The 16251-nt window shown below is 42.2% G+C and overlaps 1 protein-coding gene across 5 annotated transcripts in view; it reads left to right on the plus strand.

The window, feature by feature from the left end:
- LOC122865936 (mediator of RNA polymerase II transcription subunit 13-like) overlaps window positions 1-13413 on the plus strand; it is a 79270-nt gene extending 65857 nt beyond the window's left edge. For 2 of the 5 annotated variants that reach the window (XM_044174983.1, XM_044174984.1), the window contains exons 10-31: window positions 167-817; window positions 1150-1363; window positions 1528-1606; window positions 1737-1858; window positions 2159-2255; window positions 2464-2681; window positions 3487-3665; window positions 3912-4840; window positions 5156-5335; window positions 5503-5732; window positions 5841-6039; window positions 6149-6437; window positions 6543-6795; window positions 6897-7085; window positions 7206-7429; window positions 7554-7696; window positions 8372-8530; window positions 8872-9036; window positions 9360-9523; window positions 10430-10594; window positions 10780-10889; window positions 11569-13413. In XM_044174983.1, coding sequence (XP_044030918.1) covers window positions 167-817; window positions 1150-1363; window positions 1528-1606; window positions 1737-1858; window positions 2159-2255; window positions 2464-2681; window positions 3487-3665; window positions 3912-4840; window positions 5156-5335; window positions 5503-5732; window positions 5841-6039; window positions 6149-6437; window positions 6543-6795; window positions 6897-7085; window positions 7206-7429; window positions 7554-7696; window positions 8372-8530; window positions 8872-9036; window positions 9360-9523; window positions 10430-10594; window positions 10780-10889; window positions 11569-11701 — 5092 coding nt within the window. In that variant the 3' untranslated portion in view covers window positions 11702-13413. The remainder of the gene's footprint in view (window positions 1-166; window positions 818-1149; window positions 1364-1527; window positions 1607-1736; window positions 1859-2158; window positions 2256-2463; window positions 2682-3486; window positions 3666-3911; window positions 4841-5155; window positions 5336-5502; window positions 5733-5840; window positions 6040-6148; window positions 6438-6542; window positions 6796-6896; window positions 7086-7205; window positions 7430-7553; window positions 7697-8371; window positions 8531-8871; window positions 9037-9359; window positions 9524-10429; window positions 10595-10779; window positions 10890-11568) is intronic. The other 3 variants (XM_044174985.1, XM_044174986.1, XM_044174987.1) reach the window with 3 other exon arrangements.
- The last annotated feature ends 2838 nt before the right edge of the window (window positions 13414-16251 follow it).

A 16251-nucleotide genomic window follows, 5' to 3' on the forward strand; every position in this document is an offset into this window, starting at 1 on the left:
AAAAGAAGGGAAATACAATAAGTGGAGAGATTTGGCTCAACTCAAAGATTATTGATTATTGTGACATTAAAGCAACTTTGTAATGATTACCTTAAAACGGGTTCTTAAGAGGGTTTTCATTGATTTTTGTTTTATTTTTTAACCTACATTGTTGTCTTTGTTGCAGGTTGAAGCAGCAGAAGCTGAATCTGACCACCACATCCACTGCCAACCCCCAGACTAGTGCCAACCCCACTCAGTCCTCTGGCCCGTCATTATACCCTCCCTCCCTGCCCAAACACAAGACCAGTGACAAGACAGAAAAGGCTGACAAACAGTCCAAGAGGCCAGCCACAATCCCCTTCCACCACCGTCTATCTGTCACACAGGAGACCCATCTGGAACAGGACTCACCAGGAGGGCCCCAGCTCGGGGGTCTTGTGGCCCTGGAGCCACCCTTGGAGCCTCTGGCCGCTCTGCCAAGCTGCAAGTATCCCAAACCCCTCTCCAATGGTAGAAAAGCCCCTGAGTCCCTTCTCCATTCGCCGATGTCTCCACTTCCACCCACGCTCAGCCCACACCCAAGAGACCCGGAGGTCCTGGATGGGCCTGTGGATATGCCCGTCTGTCCGGATGGGGCTTCAGGGCTGGGGATGATTACCAGTGAGACAGCTGTGTATGCAGCTCTGCTGAGGCAGAGGGAGAATGGGGCCGGCTGGTGGAGAGGCTTCAGGACTCCCAGGACTGATAAGACTGACTTCAGACCCCCAGAACTCCCCACTGGTAAATTAGAGGACGTGAGGACAGAGACAGTCACTGAGGGAGCTCCGCTAAAGAGGTAGGAGAGACACACAACAGCAGTGTTCTGCAAAATGTTACGTGCAGTTGGGAGAGAAAGGACAAGGAGTAGCTAAGAATACAGATAAAGAGATTCTAGGCTTCTGGAAATATTGGACAGTGCTACCTGAGCCAATATCATACTAGACATAAAACATCAACAATAAAAACTGGGGTAGTACTGGAGCTACTGTGTGTGACACATCCAACGAAATCAACTGAGTTATTGTGGAGATTAGATATGAAGACACAAAAGAAAGCAAGCAAGGCAAAAAGAATGAAGAACTTCTAATACACATTATTTGATTGCATGTGTCTCTTTGTCTCCTCCAGACTATACACACAGACTCCTAAGAGATTTAAAATCTCAGAGGAGAGGGTTAGGGACCACATCCACACTTTGGGCCTGTTCCAGCAGCCAGGTGTAGAGGCACTGCGGGAGCCCGGTGATGATCCATACGACTTTAAGGAAGGAGACATTGAGTACACTTTCTCCACTTCCAAGAGGTTAAAGAGTCAAGGGCGAGAACCCAGCAAAAAGGTCAAGGTAGGACAACACAAACAGTTTAAAAACACTATGCAGTAATAGTTAAGATTCAGAACTATACAAAACTATAATCAACATTTTGTATGGTACACATCGTATTCATATAATCTTTGTTTAAAAGGGGGGTTGAGAATATTCTTGTTTTCTTCTAATTCATCCAACAGGGAGAAGAAATCACCAGCAATGGAGCACTGCCTGATGGGAAAGATGCTATGTCCATTTTTAACTCGGCTCCAAAATCAGGTGGGTAGCCACCACCATCAACATCATATGCATATTCTACAATGTACTGAATGCAATCCATAGTTCAGGGTGCAACTATTCACGGGTAATTTGGAGCCATTGTCTTAAAGTTGTTTGTGTGTTGTTTTAGATGAATCAAGTCAGGATGACGCAGCTGCCAAAGCCAATCCTTCTCTGACCAGAGAAAAAGATCTAGTGGTCAACATCTCTGATCTAGACAACATATTTGATGAAGACGAGGAAGAGTTGGGGGTGAGGGATCATGGTTTATGTACTATATTCTTACATAAATTTGTTTAGTTTTTGAACAAACAGTGTAACAATGTAAGATATACTCTCTGACTCTTCTAGAGTTGCATTTCTAGCAAACATATTGTCGTTAGCACAAGCGAAAAGTAGTCTTTTTTTTTTGTTCAAAGATTTAGCGGAAACACAGGCATTATTAGTATAATTCTCTCATTATCCATTATGTTTTATGCTTCAATATTCTGAAGCAGAAAATATTGTATTAAATAAAATTGATCCTCTAATCTCATGTGTAATAATTTGTAGACTGTTTACCCCAACCAGCACTCAACCAAGCTACCAGTATCAACAGAAGATCGCCCTCTGGGGAAAGAAGGGAGAGTTGCAGTACCTTATCCATCAAGTGAGTATTTAGTTCTATAATCTTGATGAAATACATTTCTATCTATATACAGTTTTTATGTATAGTTGCTACATTCATACTGTATGTGTGGCAGTCATTTATTAGGCGTTGCAATGATTTTCTTTATCCCATTACACCAGTGTTAACAAAGTTTTTTCCCTCTCCTTATCCTCTCTCCATCTCTTTCTCCATTTCTGTCTCCTTTCAGCAGTAGCAGACCTGCAGCGGATGTTTCCCACCCCACCTTCTTTAGAGCAGCACCCAGCCTTCTCTCCCATCATGACATATCGTGACACTCCGAGTCAAGAGCCCCCTGCGCCCAGCGGAGCGGCTGACCATCTGCCGCCTTTAGCCTCCACCCAGTTTACTGAATACAGGATGGAGTTTGAGGAGGATGTGGCCAGTCTCAGGCAGGAGGATATCAAGGTGAGGAGAGGTGGCAGTTAACATGATCAATAGACATTCTGGATCGACCCAATTAAGAGCACATATAGCAGCCCATTTAGCTTTGTCTATCATGTGTTAAAGCGTGAATTGGAAAAAATGACATTAAAGTATGGGAATAGGGATTTGGACTGGTTAATTACTTTCATAAATTACTTCAATCCATTTAAAACTCTCATCAAGGGGAAGTCAATACAAGGACTTGTTGACTGACTTGCAGTCAGCTCGTAAGCAGCTGGTCGGGCTCACATATGTTGGAAATGTTTCACTAATACCTGTTGCTTGCTAATTAGCTATCTCTGTGTTGTTGTGAGTCAGACATCTGTACTGACTGCAGGCTCTGTGAGCTGGGAAATACTAATTGTAGTAGAATGCACTTAGTGGCCACTATTAGGTGCATCTGCTCATTAATAAAAACAACAAGCTCCTCCAAACAACAAGTATTGTTAGTACAATTCAATATGTAAAACATTCAAATTCGATTTAGAGGTTCGATTTTAGCATTAGAATTGATTGGATCTAAGCAAATTAATGACAACTGACTGTTAGCTCCAGATGTAATCGATTTTCATTGTTGTACTACATCCTCTATCGTTCATTTATTTCTTGTTGATCCTCACTAGTGCACTAAATGTGTATTAATCAGCGGCTGAAAATACTCCCCAACAAGTGCACTGTTTACCTTGAGAAATATTTACTAAAAACTACAGTGCCCAACTTTTTTAAGGAAATGTCTATATTACTAAATGGTAAATTTGTTTTTTTCTATCATTTCTTCTCTATCCAGCCACAAATAGGCTCCTCCATGTTTGCTCCACTATCCTGCCTACCCAGCCAGAGTCTACCACCTCTCAAGATACCCGAGCAATGCTACTATCGTCCATCCTGGGCCCTCATGCCCAAAATGGAGCATTTCCCTACGGTCATGCATCCCCAGAATAACACTTTCATTAGAGACGGATACACGTGAGTAGTCAGCTATGACAAGCTTTTATGACTGAAAGATCTTTGATGTCCATAACATTTTATCATGCCATTATTTTGAAAGCTTTTAAAGACTTGACTGTTTAGCCTCACTAGAAAGAGTGCAGTGTACTAAGGATGGTAATGTCAGCTGGTTCAAAGGATTTTACTCTGCCCAGACAGTTAGAGTAAACTTGTTTATCTATCTGACTATTAGGTTTTGTTTCCTTCAATATATGTGTTTTCCAGAAACATCCCCAGTGTCAACACCCTCACGGACCAGGAGTACGGCCAGATGAGCGCCACCACTGCCTCCGTGAGCACCACTGTTGGCATCCTCCCTTCTCCTGCCACTCCCCGCTTCTCTGTGCCCACTCCACGAACCCCTCGTACACCACGGGGTATTAACGCTGCAAGCTCTGGGCAGGGTTCGGTGAAGCAGGATGGTACTGAGCTCAGCTCACCGGTCTCCACGCCCTCCACCAGCCTGCCTCTTAGCTCTGTAGAGCCCCTAGCTCGGCCAGGACCCTCCCTGCCTGAGGCCCACAGCCTGTATGCTGTCCTCCTGCTCTCAGACTCCGTCCTCAATGTCTTCAAGGATCGCAACTTTGACAGCTGCTGTATCTGTGCCTGCAATATGAATGTCAAAGGAGCAGATGTGGGGGTGTATATCCCTGATTCCACTTGTGAAGATCAGTACCGCTGTATGTGTGGCTTCAGTGCCATTGTGAACAGGCTGCTGGCCCATGGCACAGGCCTCTTCCTGGAGGATGAGCTGGATATTTACGGTCGGACTTCTGAGGTAGGCCGGGCCGCAGAGAGGAGGCTGGCTCTTTGCCGGAGGGACCCAACTATGGGAGACCCCAGGGCCAAGAGGCCGCAGGACGTAGCCCCTGCCTCTCCGTTAGTCATGGTCCTTCTGCAGGAACAGTGCTCCCAGCCCATTTCTTCCCTGGCATCACTGCATCTCCCCCTCAGCTGTTCCTGCCATGGCCGCAAGGGGGCACTGCTCCAAAGCTGGATGTCTGAAAAGCAGTGGGCAGATGGGAGTGATGCCTGTGTGGAGTGTTACAATGCCTTGGAACAGGGGCTGCAGTATGTGGATAACCCCACAGGAGGGAAAGTAGATCCAGCTATTGTCAGAAGTTCCGCTCTTCACTCCTGGCCTCACACGAATGGTAAGAAGCATGATTTGGCTGCTAAAGAAGGGATTTGAAAAATAGATGCCATAAAAATAATTCAGTGCATCCTTAGGATAACTGTGTGATAAACTCCGTTAAATAAAGGCCTACTTTACAGTTTGGAGAGATTTTTGGTGAGAATATTATTTTTATGTGTCCCTAGCTGCCTTTGTGTTATTTAAACTATATATTGATGTGTTTTATGTGTTTATTTGTTTCTTTTGTGTATAGAATCATGTTAACATGTGTGCATCTATTCATGTATCCTTTTTGTGTGTGTGTACTTGTGTGTGTGTCTGTCAATCTCCACAGTGGTGGACATGAGCATGCTGTCGTCCCAGGATATGGTTCGTATGCTGCTGTCTCTGCAGCCTTTCCTGCAGGATGCCATCCAGAAGAAGAGAACAGGACGGACCTGGGAAAACATCCAGCATGTTCAGGGTCCACTCACCTGGCAGCAGTTCCATAAAATGGCTGGGAGAGGCTCCTACGGTGAGTCAGTACATTCTTTGTTTTTATGCAGCAAATGAATCCCCCGTCTTAGTTTTTTACTGTATGTTACTTATAATACTACAAATGAAGTGATAGCGTGGAATGCACAGGTAAGTCATCATTAGACTGTAGCCAACTAAAAATGTTATTATTTCTATTTGTCTAAGGTTCAGAGGAGTCGCCAGAGCCCTTGCCCATCCCTACAGTGTTACTGGGCTATGACCGGGACAGGGACTTCTTGGCATTGTCCCCTTTGGCATTACCTTTCTGGGAGAAGCTGCTGCTGGAGCCTTATGGGGGGCAGCGGGATGTGGCGTATGTGGTGCTGTGTCCCAACAGCCCCTCTCTGCTGGCAGCAGCCCGAGCCTTCTTCCAGGAGCTCAGCACTGTTTACGAGGTAGGAGATTGGATTCCGAAGCATGGTAGAATTTCAACACGTGTTGTAATGTAATGTGATAAGAGTTCCTAATGAGAGAATGAACACTAGCCCTGACTCCATTTCCAGACGTGCCGCCTTGGGAAGCACCGTCCTCTGGCCAAGGTGTCCAGGGATGGCCTTGTGCGTGTGGGGGAAGAAGTGGAGCCAGAAAAGCTGGAGGAGCTGGCTGTGGACCAGTGGTTGACTGGACCCTGGGCTGGACAGCAGCACGCCGACAACCTCAGCAAACTTAAACTCTACGCTTATGCCTGCAAGCAACATCTTGGTGAGAACATATAAACAGACTAATGTAATCTAAACTAATCTAATAAATTTAATATCATCCAGCCACTTCTGTTGCACTCTATTCTATATTTAAATCCTTTTAAATGCAGGCCCCCAGCTGTCAGCCCTGCCTTTGGACAGCAGTCTTCTGTTGCCTCCCAAAGTCCAGCCTCCCTTAAACCCCACATCCTCAGCCCAGCCTGCCTCTTCTGGGCAGCCTCAAGCTTGGGGCCCTGATGGTGAACAAGCTCCAGGGGCTGCCAGTACAGGAAACGCTCCGACCCCGAGTGGAGCAACCTCAAACCAGATGGGGGAGACAACCCAAGGAGCAACCAGCGATTCTAAAGGGCCTTCCAGTGCCACACCACCAGCCAACACACCAGCAGAAAACCCTGAACTGTAAGACCCAAATTATTGGGGAAATTACCTCATCTCAAATTTCATTACATTAGGGGAACTAGTACAATTAGAGTACAACTTCTTTACTCTCTTGCTCTCTTTCAGCACTCCTGAGCAGTCTAGAATCGGCATCCCCACTGTGGCCGACTCAATGGAGAGCCACGCCAACCCACCAGCTATTGTTATTTACATAGTGGATGCTTTTCTTAGCTCAAGTGGAGCAAGAAATGAAGGGGGAGAGGAAGAAGAGGGTGGCGACGTGGAGGCAGGTAGCATTTGGCTATTAGGACTTCTTCGCTGCTACACAGAGATGCTACAGACTTTGCCTGAGACGATAAGACCTGCACTGGTGCTACAGGTAGGAAGATACTCAGATTTACACTGAACAGACTTAAACATAATTCACTCTCACTCTTGTGATCATCATCTTTTCTTTCCATCTTGATGTATCTTACTTAGGTGGTGCCATGCCAGTACCTTCTTCAGCCAGCCAGTGGGGAGAACCATTTGTACCTGCAACATCTGCGCTCCCTGGCCTTCTCCTGTTACTCCCAATGCAGACGTCTGCTGCCCCAGCAAATACACATCAAGTCCCTGACTGGCTTTGGACCAGTGTCCACTGTCAATTCTGTACTTAAGAGTCCAGAGGTAGGCATGAAAATGGACTGATTTACTTGTCATATTATACATTGAAAATGAATGTAATATACTTGCTCATGCCAACATTAATTCACTTTTATTTTTTGAAATTGAAATTTCCTCCTCCAGCATCCCAGCCCACTGCAGCTATACTGTCCCCCCTTCATCCTTGGTCCGACCCGTCCCAAGCAGCCAGAGCCAGGGGAGATATGGGCCGAGCTCCCGCCCAAATACAATGTGCTCTTTGTTGGATACTGCCTATCGCATGACCAGCGCTGGATACTGGTGTCCTGCACTGACCAGCAGGGGGAGCTCCTGGAGACTTGCATTATCAACATTGATGTACCCAACAGGTGTGGAAAAGTTGTGAACCTTTTTAATTGTTCTACATTTGTTGTTTTCACATGTGGAAAGAATGTGTTTAGCGTGAGGTAATGCTCTGATCTCTCCACATATTTCATTGTTTTTTCACTTCAGAGCGCGGCGTCCCAAGGTTTCAGCCAGGAGGATGGGTCTACAGAAGCTGTGGGAATGGTGTATTGGCATCATCCAGATGACCTCACTGCCATGGAGGATTGTGATTGGTCGATTAGGCCGACTGGGGCATGGGGAGTTAAAAGGTGAGTGAATAAAATATATATAGAGGAGCTGTTTGTCGCAAAACACTTTTGTTTCTTTTTTTCTAATGTGGATAGAACATTACTTTATAATCACTACAATTACTTTGTTTCCCTAAGTACATATACTGAAAAATATAAATTAGTGAGTGTTTATTTGGAAACACCTGTACGTAGTACTATATGTGCTTCTTGTCCTTATACATATATTTATACTTATGCTGGGACTGTAATTCGACTGGAGTCTTAGCGCTCTCCTTATTTACACTATTTCTGACTTTAAGCAAAGACAAAGCAGCGAGTAGGGCCATTCATTCAGCATAAACTGTGACTTAGATTATCTCTTCTCTTCTTTAACTGCTCTGTCATTGACCAGTTCCCTAATATCCACTCATAGTACATACACTTCTGGGCATACACAGGTGCATACACATACTTGTAGCCAAACTTCTTTTAAATTCTATCACTTATGTTCTGTCCTCTTTTTTTAACTCTCATTTTATTTGTTTGGGTCTTATTTATTTTCCCTGAAGAACTGAGAGATGAGAATGAGATAAAACGAGAGAAAATATTCATTAAAAGACTTCTCTAAAAGTCTCTCCCTCTCCCTCTAAATATCTGTGCTTATATCTTGTTTTCTCTCTCACACATGCTCCTCCCACCCTCTCTCTCAACTAGACTGGAGCTCACTCCTTGGGGAGCATTCCCTTCATTCAATAGGGCGCCAGCTGAAGGAGGCTTGTCGTATTTGTGGGATCTCAGCTGCTGACTCCCCCACTATCCTCAGCGCCTGCCTGGTAGCCATGGAGCCACAGGGCTCCTTTGTGGTCATGCCTGGTTAGTAGCCTGTCCACTTTGTGAAACTGTTAGAGGATGGCAGTGATATAATGATGGTTATGACAGTGGTGACGTTTATGGTGATAATAATATCGGATATTGCTGTACACTGGAATTATATTTAGTTTAGTTTTACATTGACAAAAATGACAGCAACAGTGACAAAATATATTAATAAAAACATAGATAAGGTGCAAAAACGTGCTACATAATTGTGCAGATAATACATGTGTTATATGTGGACTATTTCTATTTTACAGCTAATTTAAACACATATTTTTGCAAGACCTCGTATAAACAGACACGTCACCTTTGCTGTGTTTCTCTACGTGTGTGTCCAGATGCAGTGACCATGGGCTCAGTGTTTGGCCGCAGCACTGCTCTGAACTTGCAGACCTCGCAGCTGAACACACCTCAGGATGCTTCCTGTACACACATTCTAGTCTTCCCAACTTCTGCCACCACCCAGCTGGCACCCAGCTCCTACCCCACTGAGGACAATAATGGTAACGACCAGCAGGATAACAGTCATACTATAGTTTCAAGATTACTTGTTATGTCTTGAGACATAGAAAACTAAACCCTTGTTTAAAAATGGTTTAGATATATTTTTTTGTACCAACAGGTGGCATCTTTGTGCTAACCCATCTGTCCCCATATCGCAGTCACAAATGGCTTGTGCCTTGTACTAAAGACATGTCCCTTTGTGGGAATATTAATTGTCTTGGGGGGAAATGATCCCAAACTGGAGAGGTGTCATTGGTAATTACCAAAGTTTAAATTCATTGGGGCTGTGCTGACATCGTTTCCTCTTTGTTTCTTCCCTCAGATGACATGTTCGATCTGCCCTTTCCTGATGAACTGGAGAATGACATTGGCCATGACATGATGCTGATCACAGGGAACCTCCACCCTTCCCCTAACACTTCTCCTGTGCCCTCGCCTGGCTCTCCGTCCGGGATGGGAATGGGATCACATTTCCAGCACACCAAGGTGAGTCAGGGACCAGTGGAAAGAAATCATCTTACAGTGGCTTGAGCTGTAGCAAATGATACCCTCTTACAAAGGAAAACAATGACATGCCCTATGTGTGAAAACAGCATGCTGCTGTATTTACACATTACTACTTAATCATTGTTTTTGAAGAAGGAAAGAAGGCTGTCTACTGCTCTGACTCTGCAAAAGAAGACAGGAAGAGAAGTACAGGGTGTGATCATGACCCATGGGAGCTCCTTTTCTGCAGTCTTTGCTGACACTCAGCGTTTCATATTATCAATCAAGAACCAGAATTAGAGTTTTGCCAAGTACAATACATGCAGAGGAATTTGTCTTGGAGGCAAAGGAGAGGAGATGTGCTGGCAACCTATATTAAAGCACGTGTCATTCAGTACTGACAATCTGTGGGAACAGCCCAGGCAAAGTGTAGCTGTTCAAGCAAGGTATAAGTTAAAGTCACTGTTACACATACTTATGTTAACTCCATGTGCTGTATACGTCATTACCACATTAACCTGCAAGGAAAGAATGCAAATATGTATGTTGTTCTTTTGCAAAAACTTTGGAGCAGGAAAAGTTTGACTCAATGGGGAACAAACAGCTTATCACCTAATAAAAGACAGAGGAATTATTTTTCCTCTTCAAATGGGGTTACTGGAGCTGTATGTATAACTTACAGTAACTAGTATAGTACAGTAACTAATGGTACTATATTACAGTTTACCATATATCTATAGATCTACAAGGGTCGCATGCATCTGGGATGCCAACCCTCAGGCCAGTGGAGGGCTCAGAATTGTAAGATGTAGATGGATGAATAACTGGTATAGACCATGACCCAGGATTTGTTATGATCACAGTAAAGGTTTGTAATTAATTGCTGGTCTTCTCCTGTGTTTGTAGAACCAGGGAGAGCGCTTGCTGTCCAGGGACAGTCCACCAGAAGAGTTGAAGCAGCAGCCGCTGGCTCTGGGCTACTACGTCTCCACTGCACAAGCAAATGGACTTCCTCACTGGTTCTGGGCCTCCTGCCCACAGGCTGAGAGCCAGTGTCCACTCTTCCTCAAGGTACTCAAAACACTGGGGTGAAAAGTGATGAAAAGTGATACTGATATACTGATTAGATCAAGAATTTGTGCAGAAATGCTTTTAATTATGTGATTTAACATTGAAGAGGCACACAGCTGCTAACTAACAGCCAAGTGTGCTCAAATGCGGCATTTGACATTGTGCCCTTTGTGTCTTTACTTCAGGCCTCCCTCCACCACCACATCTCCATAGCCCAGTCAGATGAGCTGGTGTCAGACAAGACTAAGAGAACCCCTCACCCCTTAGACTCAAAGACCACCTCTGATGTGCTCAGGTAAATATTAAACACATGTTGTCCCTTTTGATTTCTTTATCATCTGCTGTATAGAACTGCCAGTGAAAGCAGATACTGGAGGGTGAGTACAAAAAAAAAAAACTAAAAGCCTACAGTCTGTGGCCAATGGTCTTATCCAAGTAGTTGATATAGATCTATGTAATTAAAATAGTTCTTTATGTTATAATATAATGTAATTAAATATGACATTGATTATCTCATTGTTAAGAACAAATACTTAGCATTTTGCTTGTCTTTGCAATATGTGCTAAGGACAGGTTTATGTGTTAGTTATTTGTTTGTCAAAATGAACAGCTTATCATTTGCATATGCATCATAACTGATAAGAGATGATAATAGTGGTTTCAGATAACATTACAAAAACTTTATTTTTATCATTGTCTTGATTTAAAGGTAAATATCTCATTAATAATTGATTAATGATTAAGATATTATCAAAATTAAGTAGTGCCATTATATGCTACAAATTTTGATCAGTTGTTAACCAATACTTCAATCAAAACCAAAATATTATATACCAATATTAAAAATGATAAAAAGATTTTAGTGTTAGTAGTTAATCAAGGTGGATTAATTGTATAAACCATTAAAAAAAATTTTTAAAGTCATAATTTCTTACAAATTGTTATTGCTAAAATTGTATATTTTTCAAACACAGGTTTGTATTGGAACAGTACAACGCCCTCTCCTGGCTGACATGTACCCCTGCCACCCAAGACCGCCAGTCCTGCCTGCCTGTCCACTTGGCTGTACTGATCCAAATGTACAATGCCATCCTGAACATGCTTTAGCTATGTGAGACTTCAAGGACAACTCTAGGGGACTGACGGTTACCTTCATTTCCTCTGTGCCTACGCTTCCTCCTTCTGGGCACCAGAGAGCACCAGAGCTCTTCTGTTATTTCGGGTGGACATGGATTTAATGGCCAAGTAAAGGACGGTGCAAGTCAGACTCTCCCATGCCTGGAATGTAATAATTAAGAAGAGTAAAATGCTCTGAACAATAACTTTTACTTGTTAACTGCGACACCCTGCAAACCCAGTAAAGTTTGTACCTTCAAAACTGGTTCTGTGCCAGTTACGGTGCTTTCTAAGGGGAAAAACCAGATGGATCAATCAAACTATGCCCATTTTACTGACATATCACAATGTTAACTTTCTCCTGGTCAAAACAGAATTATGTCTCACTTGGGCTACACCTCTAAGTGGCATTTGAAGCATCTGTGGAAGCTCTGTCTTTACTTACCTGTGGAAAGGGACATCTGTGCAGGGGCACATAACTCCATATTGTACAACCAGCAAAATGGCATGACAACACAAACACATGGCTTTGTTACATCAATGATGCTTTTACATTTTGTATAGAACTGCACTGTTGAGCTTCTTGGGACTTGCAGTCGGTTGATGAAACTCTTACCTTTACTCTGAAAGGGGCAAACATCCTCATTTACTCCAAAGGGGGAGCATTTGATAATGGCACTTTTTCCTCACCTTCCAAAGTGTTGTAGATATGAGCACGATGGAAAATATTTGACCAGTTAAGACAGAAGTGTTGTTTATAATGTAAAACGTACATTTGCAAAGAATTGAGACTTATTTTTAATATTTAAAACAAGAAAATGAGAAACTTAAACAAGGCCTTTTTCCCAATTGACTGTTAATTGTCTTGGGATCTGAAATAGAAATTGTCATTTTAATGCAATTGTAAAGATGCCATATTTATACAAATTATATCATGTCATAGAATTTGATATATATATATGTATATACATAAATATATATTACCTCTTCCAAGCAGGCACTTAATGATAAGGGTGATGGACACAACCATCTCTTTAGAAGTGGACACAGTATGAACATTTATCAAAGAAAATGCATTTTAGTTTTTTTTTTTTCTACAGATATTGAACATTTTACCTTTTTATTTAATGAGTTTAAATTAAACTAATTGATGCAGGAGATACAGTATACTCTATATTTATAAAGTGTTCCTCTTCTGCTAAAAAACTTGAAATAGGCAATAGAAGACCATGGTATTTGAACATTGCAAGGTTATTAAATATTTAAGAATGATGCTTTATTTCATTGGCTCTCCAAAATGATGTCAAGCAAACCATTAGAAAGGCCTGTCTCTTCAGTTTCACTCAGTCTGCTCTTTGTTAGATTCCTAGCATGTTTGTATATACACTTTTCAGCTGTGTTTTTTGGAATTTCTTAAAGCTGTACGTTTCATGCTGGTTGGTTTACTTTCAAGTAATTCATATCAAAAGTATTTTTTTGCCTTGAGCTTTTTTGATATACAGTATACAGTTCAAAACTCATTTAATTACCGCCAAGAGGTTAAATTGCCAAGTAAGTGTACACAAATGTACAGACAAGGGCAAGTTTGCAAAAATTTGTTACATCTGTCATCACTTTGAATATCAAACAGATCCACTTTAGTGGGAGAGATCTGTTACTTTTACACTCTTTTTTTAGTAAATTATTAAAACTCTTGAAAATGATGTTGTGTTCAGTGTTCTCTTTCACTTTCAAAAGACTGTGAATCACATACTGTGTTATATTCTTATTTCATTTTGGTCACTGATAATCAGTGGAATATAACAAAATGTATTTACTCAAGTAATGCACTTTAGGACAATTTTGAGGTACTTGCCTCTGATTAATATCTCAATTTTTAGCTAAGTTTCAGGGGCAAATATACAGCGTGCAGTAGGAACAATCATAATTTAACAGTGCCATATAACAAGCTGTGTGAAGAGGAGAAGATAAGCCCTTTATTACACTGTGCTGTCAAGAGGTGTGAATCATTGTTTTCCAACATCTGCCTTCCATATTACAACATCCAAAGAGATTACATCTAAGACTTTGCATAACAATAAGCATTACTTCTGCTATTGTGAATAAGGCTGGATGTGGAGATGAGATGGTATCCTGACCTTTGAAGAAGAGCAATGTTTACTGACTAGTTCATTGAAGCAAATTAAAATAATGATTGATACTGTGGACACCCAACTGTTGTCCTTCCTGTTCAACAAGATAGTCTAGTTTTATAACCTGTGTTCAGCTCACTCATGGAAACATACAGCAAGAGTTAATTAAATACCTTTAGAAAGCACAGTGACAAAGGGGAATAAAGTAAATCAACTTTTATCACATTAAAAAAGTGCCTTCCCTGAACTTACCTGTATAAGCTGACATACAGTGGTGTGAAAAAGTGTTTGCCCCCTTCCTGATTTCTTGTTTTTTTGCATGTTTGCCACACTTAAATGTTTCAGATCATCAAACAAATTTAAATATTAGTCAAAGATAACACTAGTAAACACAAAATGCAGTTTTTAAATGAAGGTTGTTATTATTAAGGGAAAACAAAATCCAAACCTCCATGGCCCTGTGTGAAAAAGTGATTGCCCCCTAAACCTTAATAACTGGTTGGGCCACCCTTAGCAGCAACAACTGCAATCAAGCGTTTGTGATAACTTGCAATGAGTCTTTTACAGCGCTGTGGAGGAATTTTGGCCCACTCATCTTTGCAGAATTGTTGTAATTAATAAATGGAACCATGAATTCTGCTGTCTACCAAAAACTCCTGAAGGAGAATGTCCAGCCATCTGTTCGTGACCTCCATCCAAAACACACCAGCAAGTCCACCTCTGAATGGCGAAGAACAAAATGAATGAAAGACTTTGGAGGGACCTAGTCAAAGTCCTGACCTGAATCCTATTGAGATGCTGTGGCATGAGATTAAAAAGGCAGTTCATGCTCGAAAACCCTCCAGTGTGGCTGAATTCCAACAATTCTGCAAAGATGAGTGGGCCAAAATTCCTCCACAGCGTGGAGTGTTTACTCGTGTGTTTACTTGTGTTATCTTTGACTAATATTTAAATTTGTTTGATGATCTGAAACATTTAAGTGTGACAAACATGCAAAAAAATAAGAAATCGGGAAGGGGCAAACACTTTTTCACACCACTGTAGGTCAGTATATAAAAAAAACTGGCTAAGGAAATGACGCTGAGCCACAAAAGAAGGAGTGCCACATCATTCTAGTACTGTACTCACAATGAAGCCAACATCAGGACTGAAGCCTGCTGGAAGCTCCAGGTCACAGCAGCATGTTTGATTTCATAAACTCTTAGGCGTGCTGTCTGTCTCAGCTATTGCATGATTTTGAAATTAGTCCAAAATGAGGGGCAGTACCAATTATAGAGTCAACTGCCTGTTAAGGTGCGTGTGTGTGTGTGTGTGTGTGTGTGTGTGTGTGTGTGTGTGTGTGTGTGTGTGTGTGTGTGTTAGCGGGTTTGGCATGTGAAGGATTAGATATGAAAAATAGTAGGTGCTTTGTCAAACAAATGAACTTTTAAGTTAGCTTATTGTGTGTATGTAATGATTCTAAAGGATGTCCTCTTGAGGGGAGGTAAGAGCTTTGCTCCTTTTTTGTGATGTAGTGATGTAGTGAGGGAGTTAGAATATGTAAGGATGAGAGAGGAAGTGAGGAGGTTCTATTTGACCATTAAGGTCACATAAAATCCTTGAGTGGAAAACTGCATTTTAATAGACCTAGAAAAGCCTAGTGGACAACAAAACTAGACAAAAAGTCAGTGTTTGAGGGACTGGGCAGCTCGAGGACACCATGAATGAAAAGGAGCGGATAGCTGAAGAGAAAAAGCCACTGAAGAGTCACTTGTGGTTGTGGGGCTGTCTAATGGCCATCACAACTGGAGGCAGTGGACTCTTAATTGACTGCAATGTGTTTTCCACAGATGGCCTATTAGACCATGGCCATTCACCTGTTATCTTGCTTTCCAAGTGCATTGCTGCAGCCAAATGGCCAACAGACTGGAGGCCAGGGTCTGGCTTGACATAGCATTAGCGCAAACACAATTAGAAGTCAATGACATTTTATACCCAAAAAGACACAACCAATTCAAAACAACATAAGGCCAAAGTGCTGCCTGACTCACAGTTACACTAGTTGGAAATAATGCAAAATGATTTCATTTGAAGAGAGGGACACTTCAAAGCTCACCAAAATGGCTGTTCATTAGGTATACTTCATTTACTTCACAAAACACAGTAACATTTGATTGACATTTGATGTAATTCAAATGTTGCTGTGAATGCAGATCTTTACAGAATTGACCATCTCCTGGGCCTCAGAACAACAGCCCAAAGAGAGCAGAAGTGCGTGAAGGATCAGGGCCGTAACCATTCTGTCACTCCAGATGACCTGTGAGAGTGCTCCACTTGCAGGCGTGACTTTGGCAGGGCAGAACCTTGTGCTGTTTTGACATGCCCTCTCCCTCTGAAGTGGAGGCAGCTGGGGGCTGTAGCTTCACACTG

Source organism: Siniperca chuatsi, linkage group LG18 (genome assembly GCF_020085105.1).
Source record: "Siniperca chuatsi isolate FFG_IHB_CAS linkage group LG18, ASM2008510v1, whole genome shotgun sequence".
NCBI classification, from domain to species: domain Eukaryota; kingdom Metazoa; phylum Chordata; class Actinopteri; order Centrarchiformes; family Sinipercidae; genus Siniperca; species Siniperca chuatsi.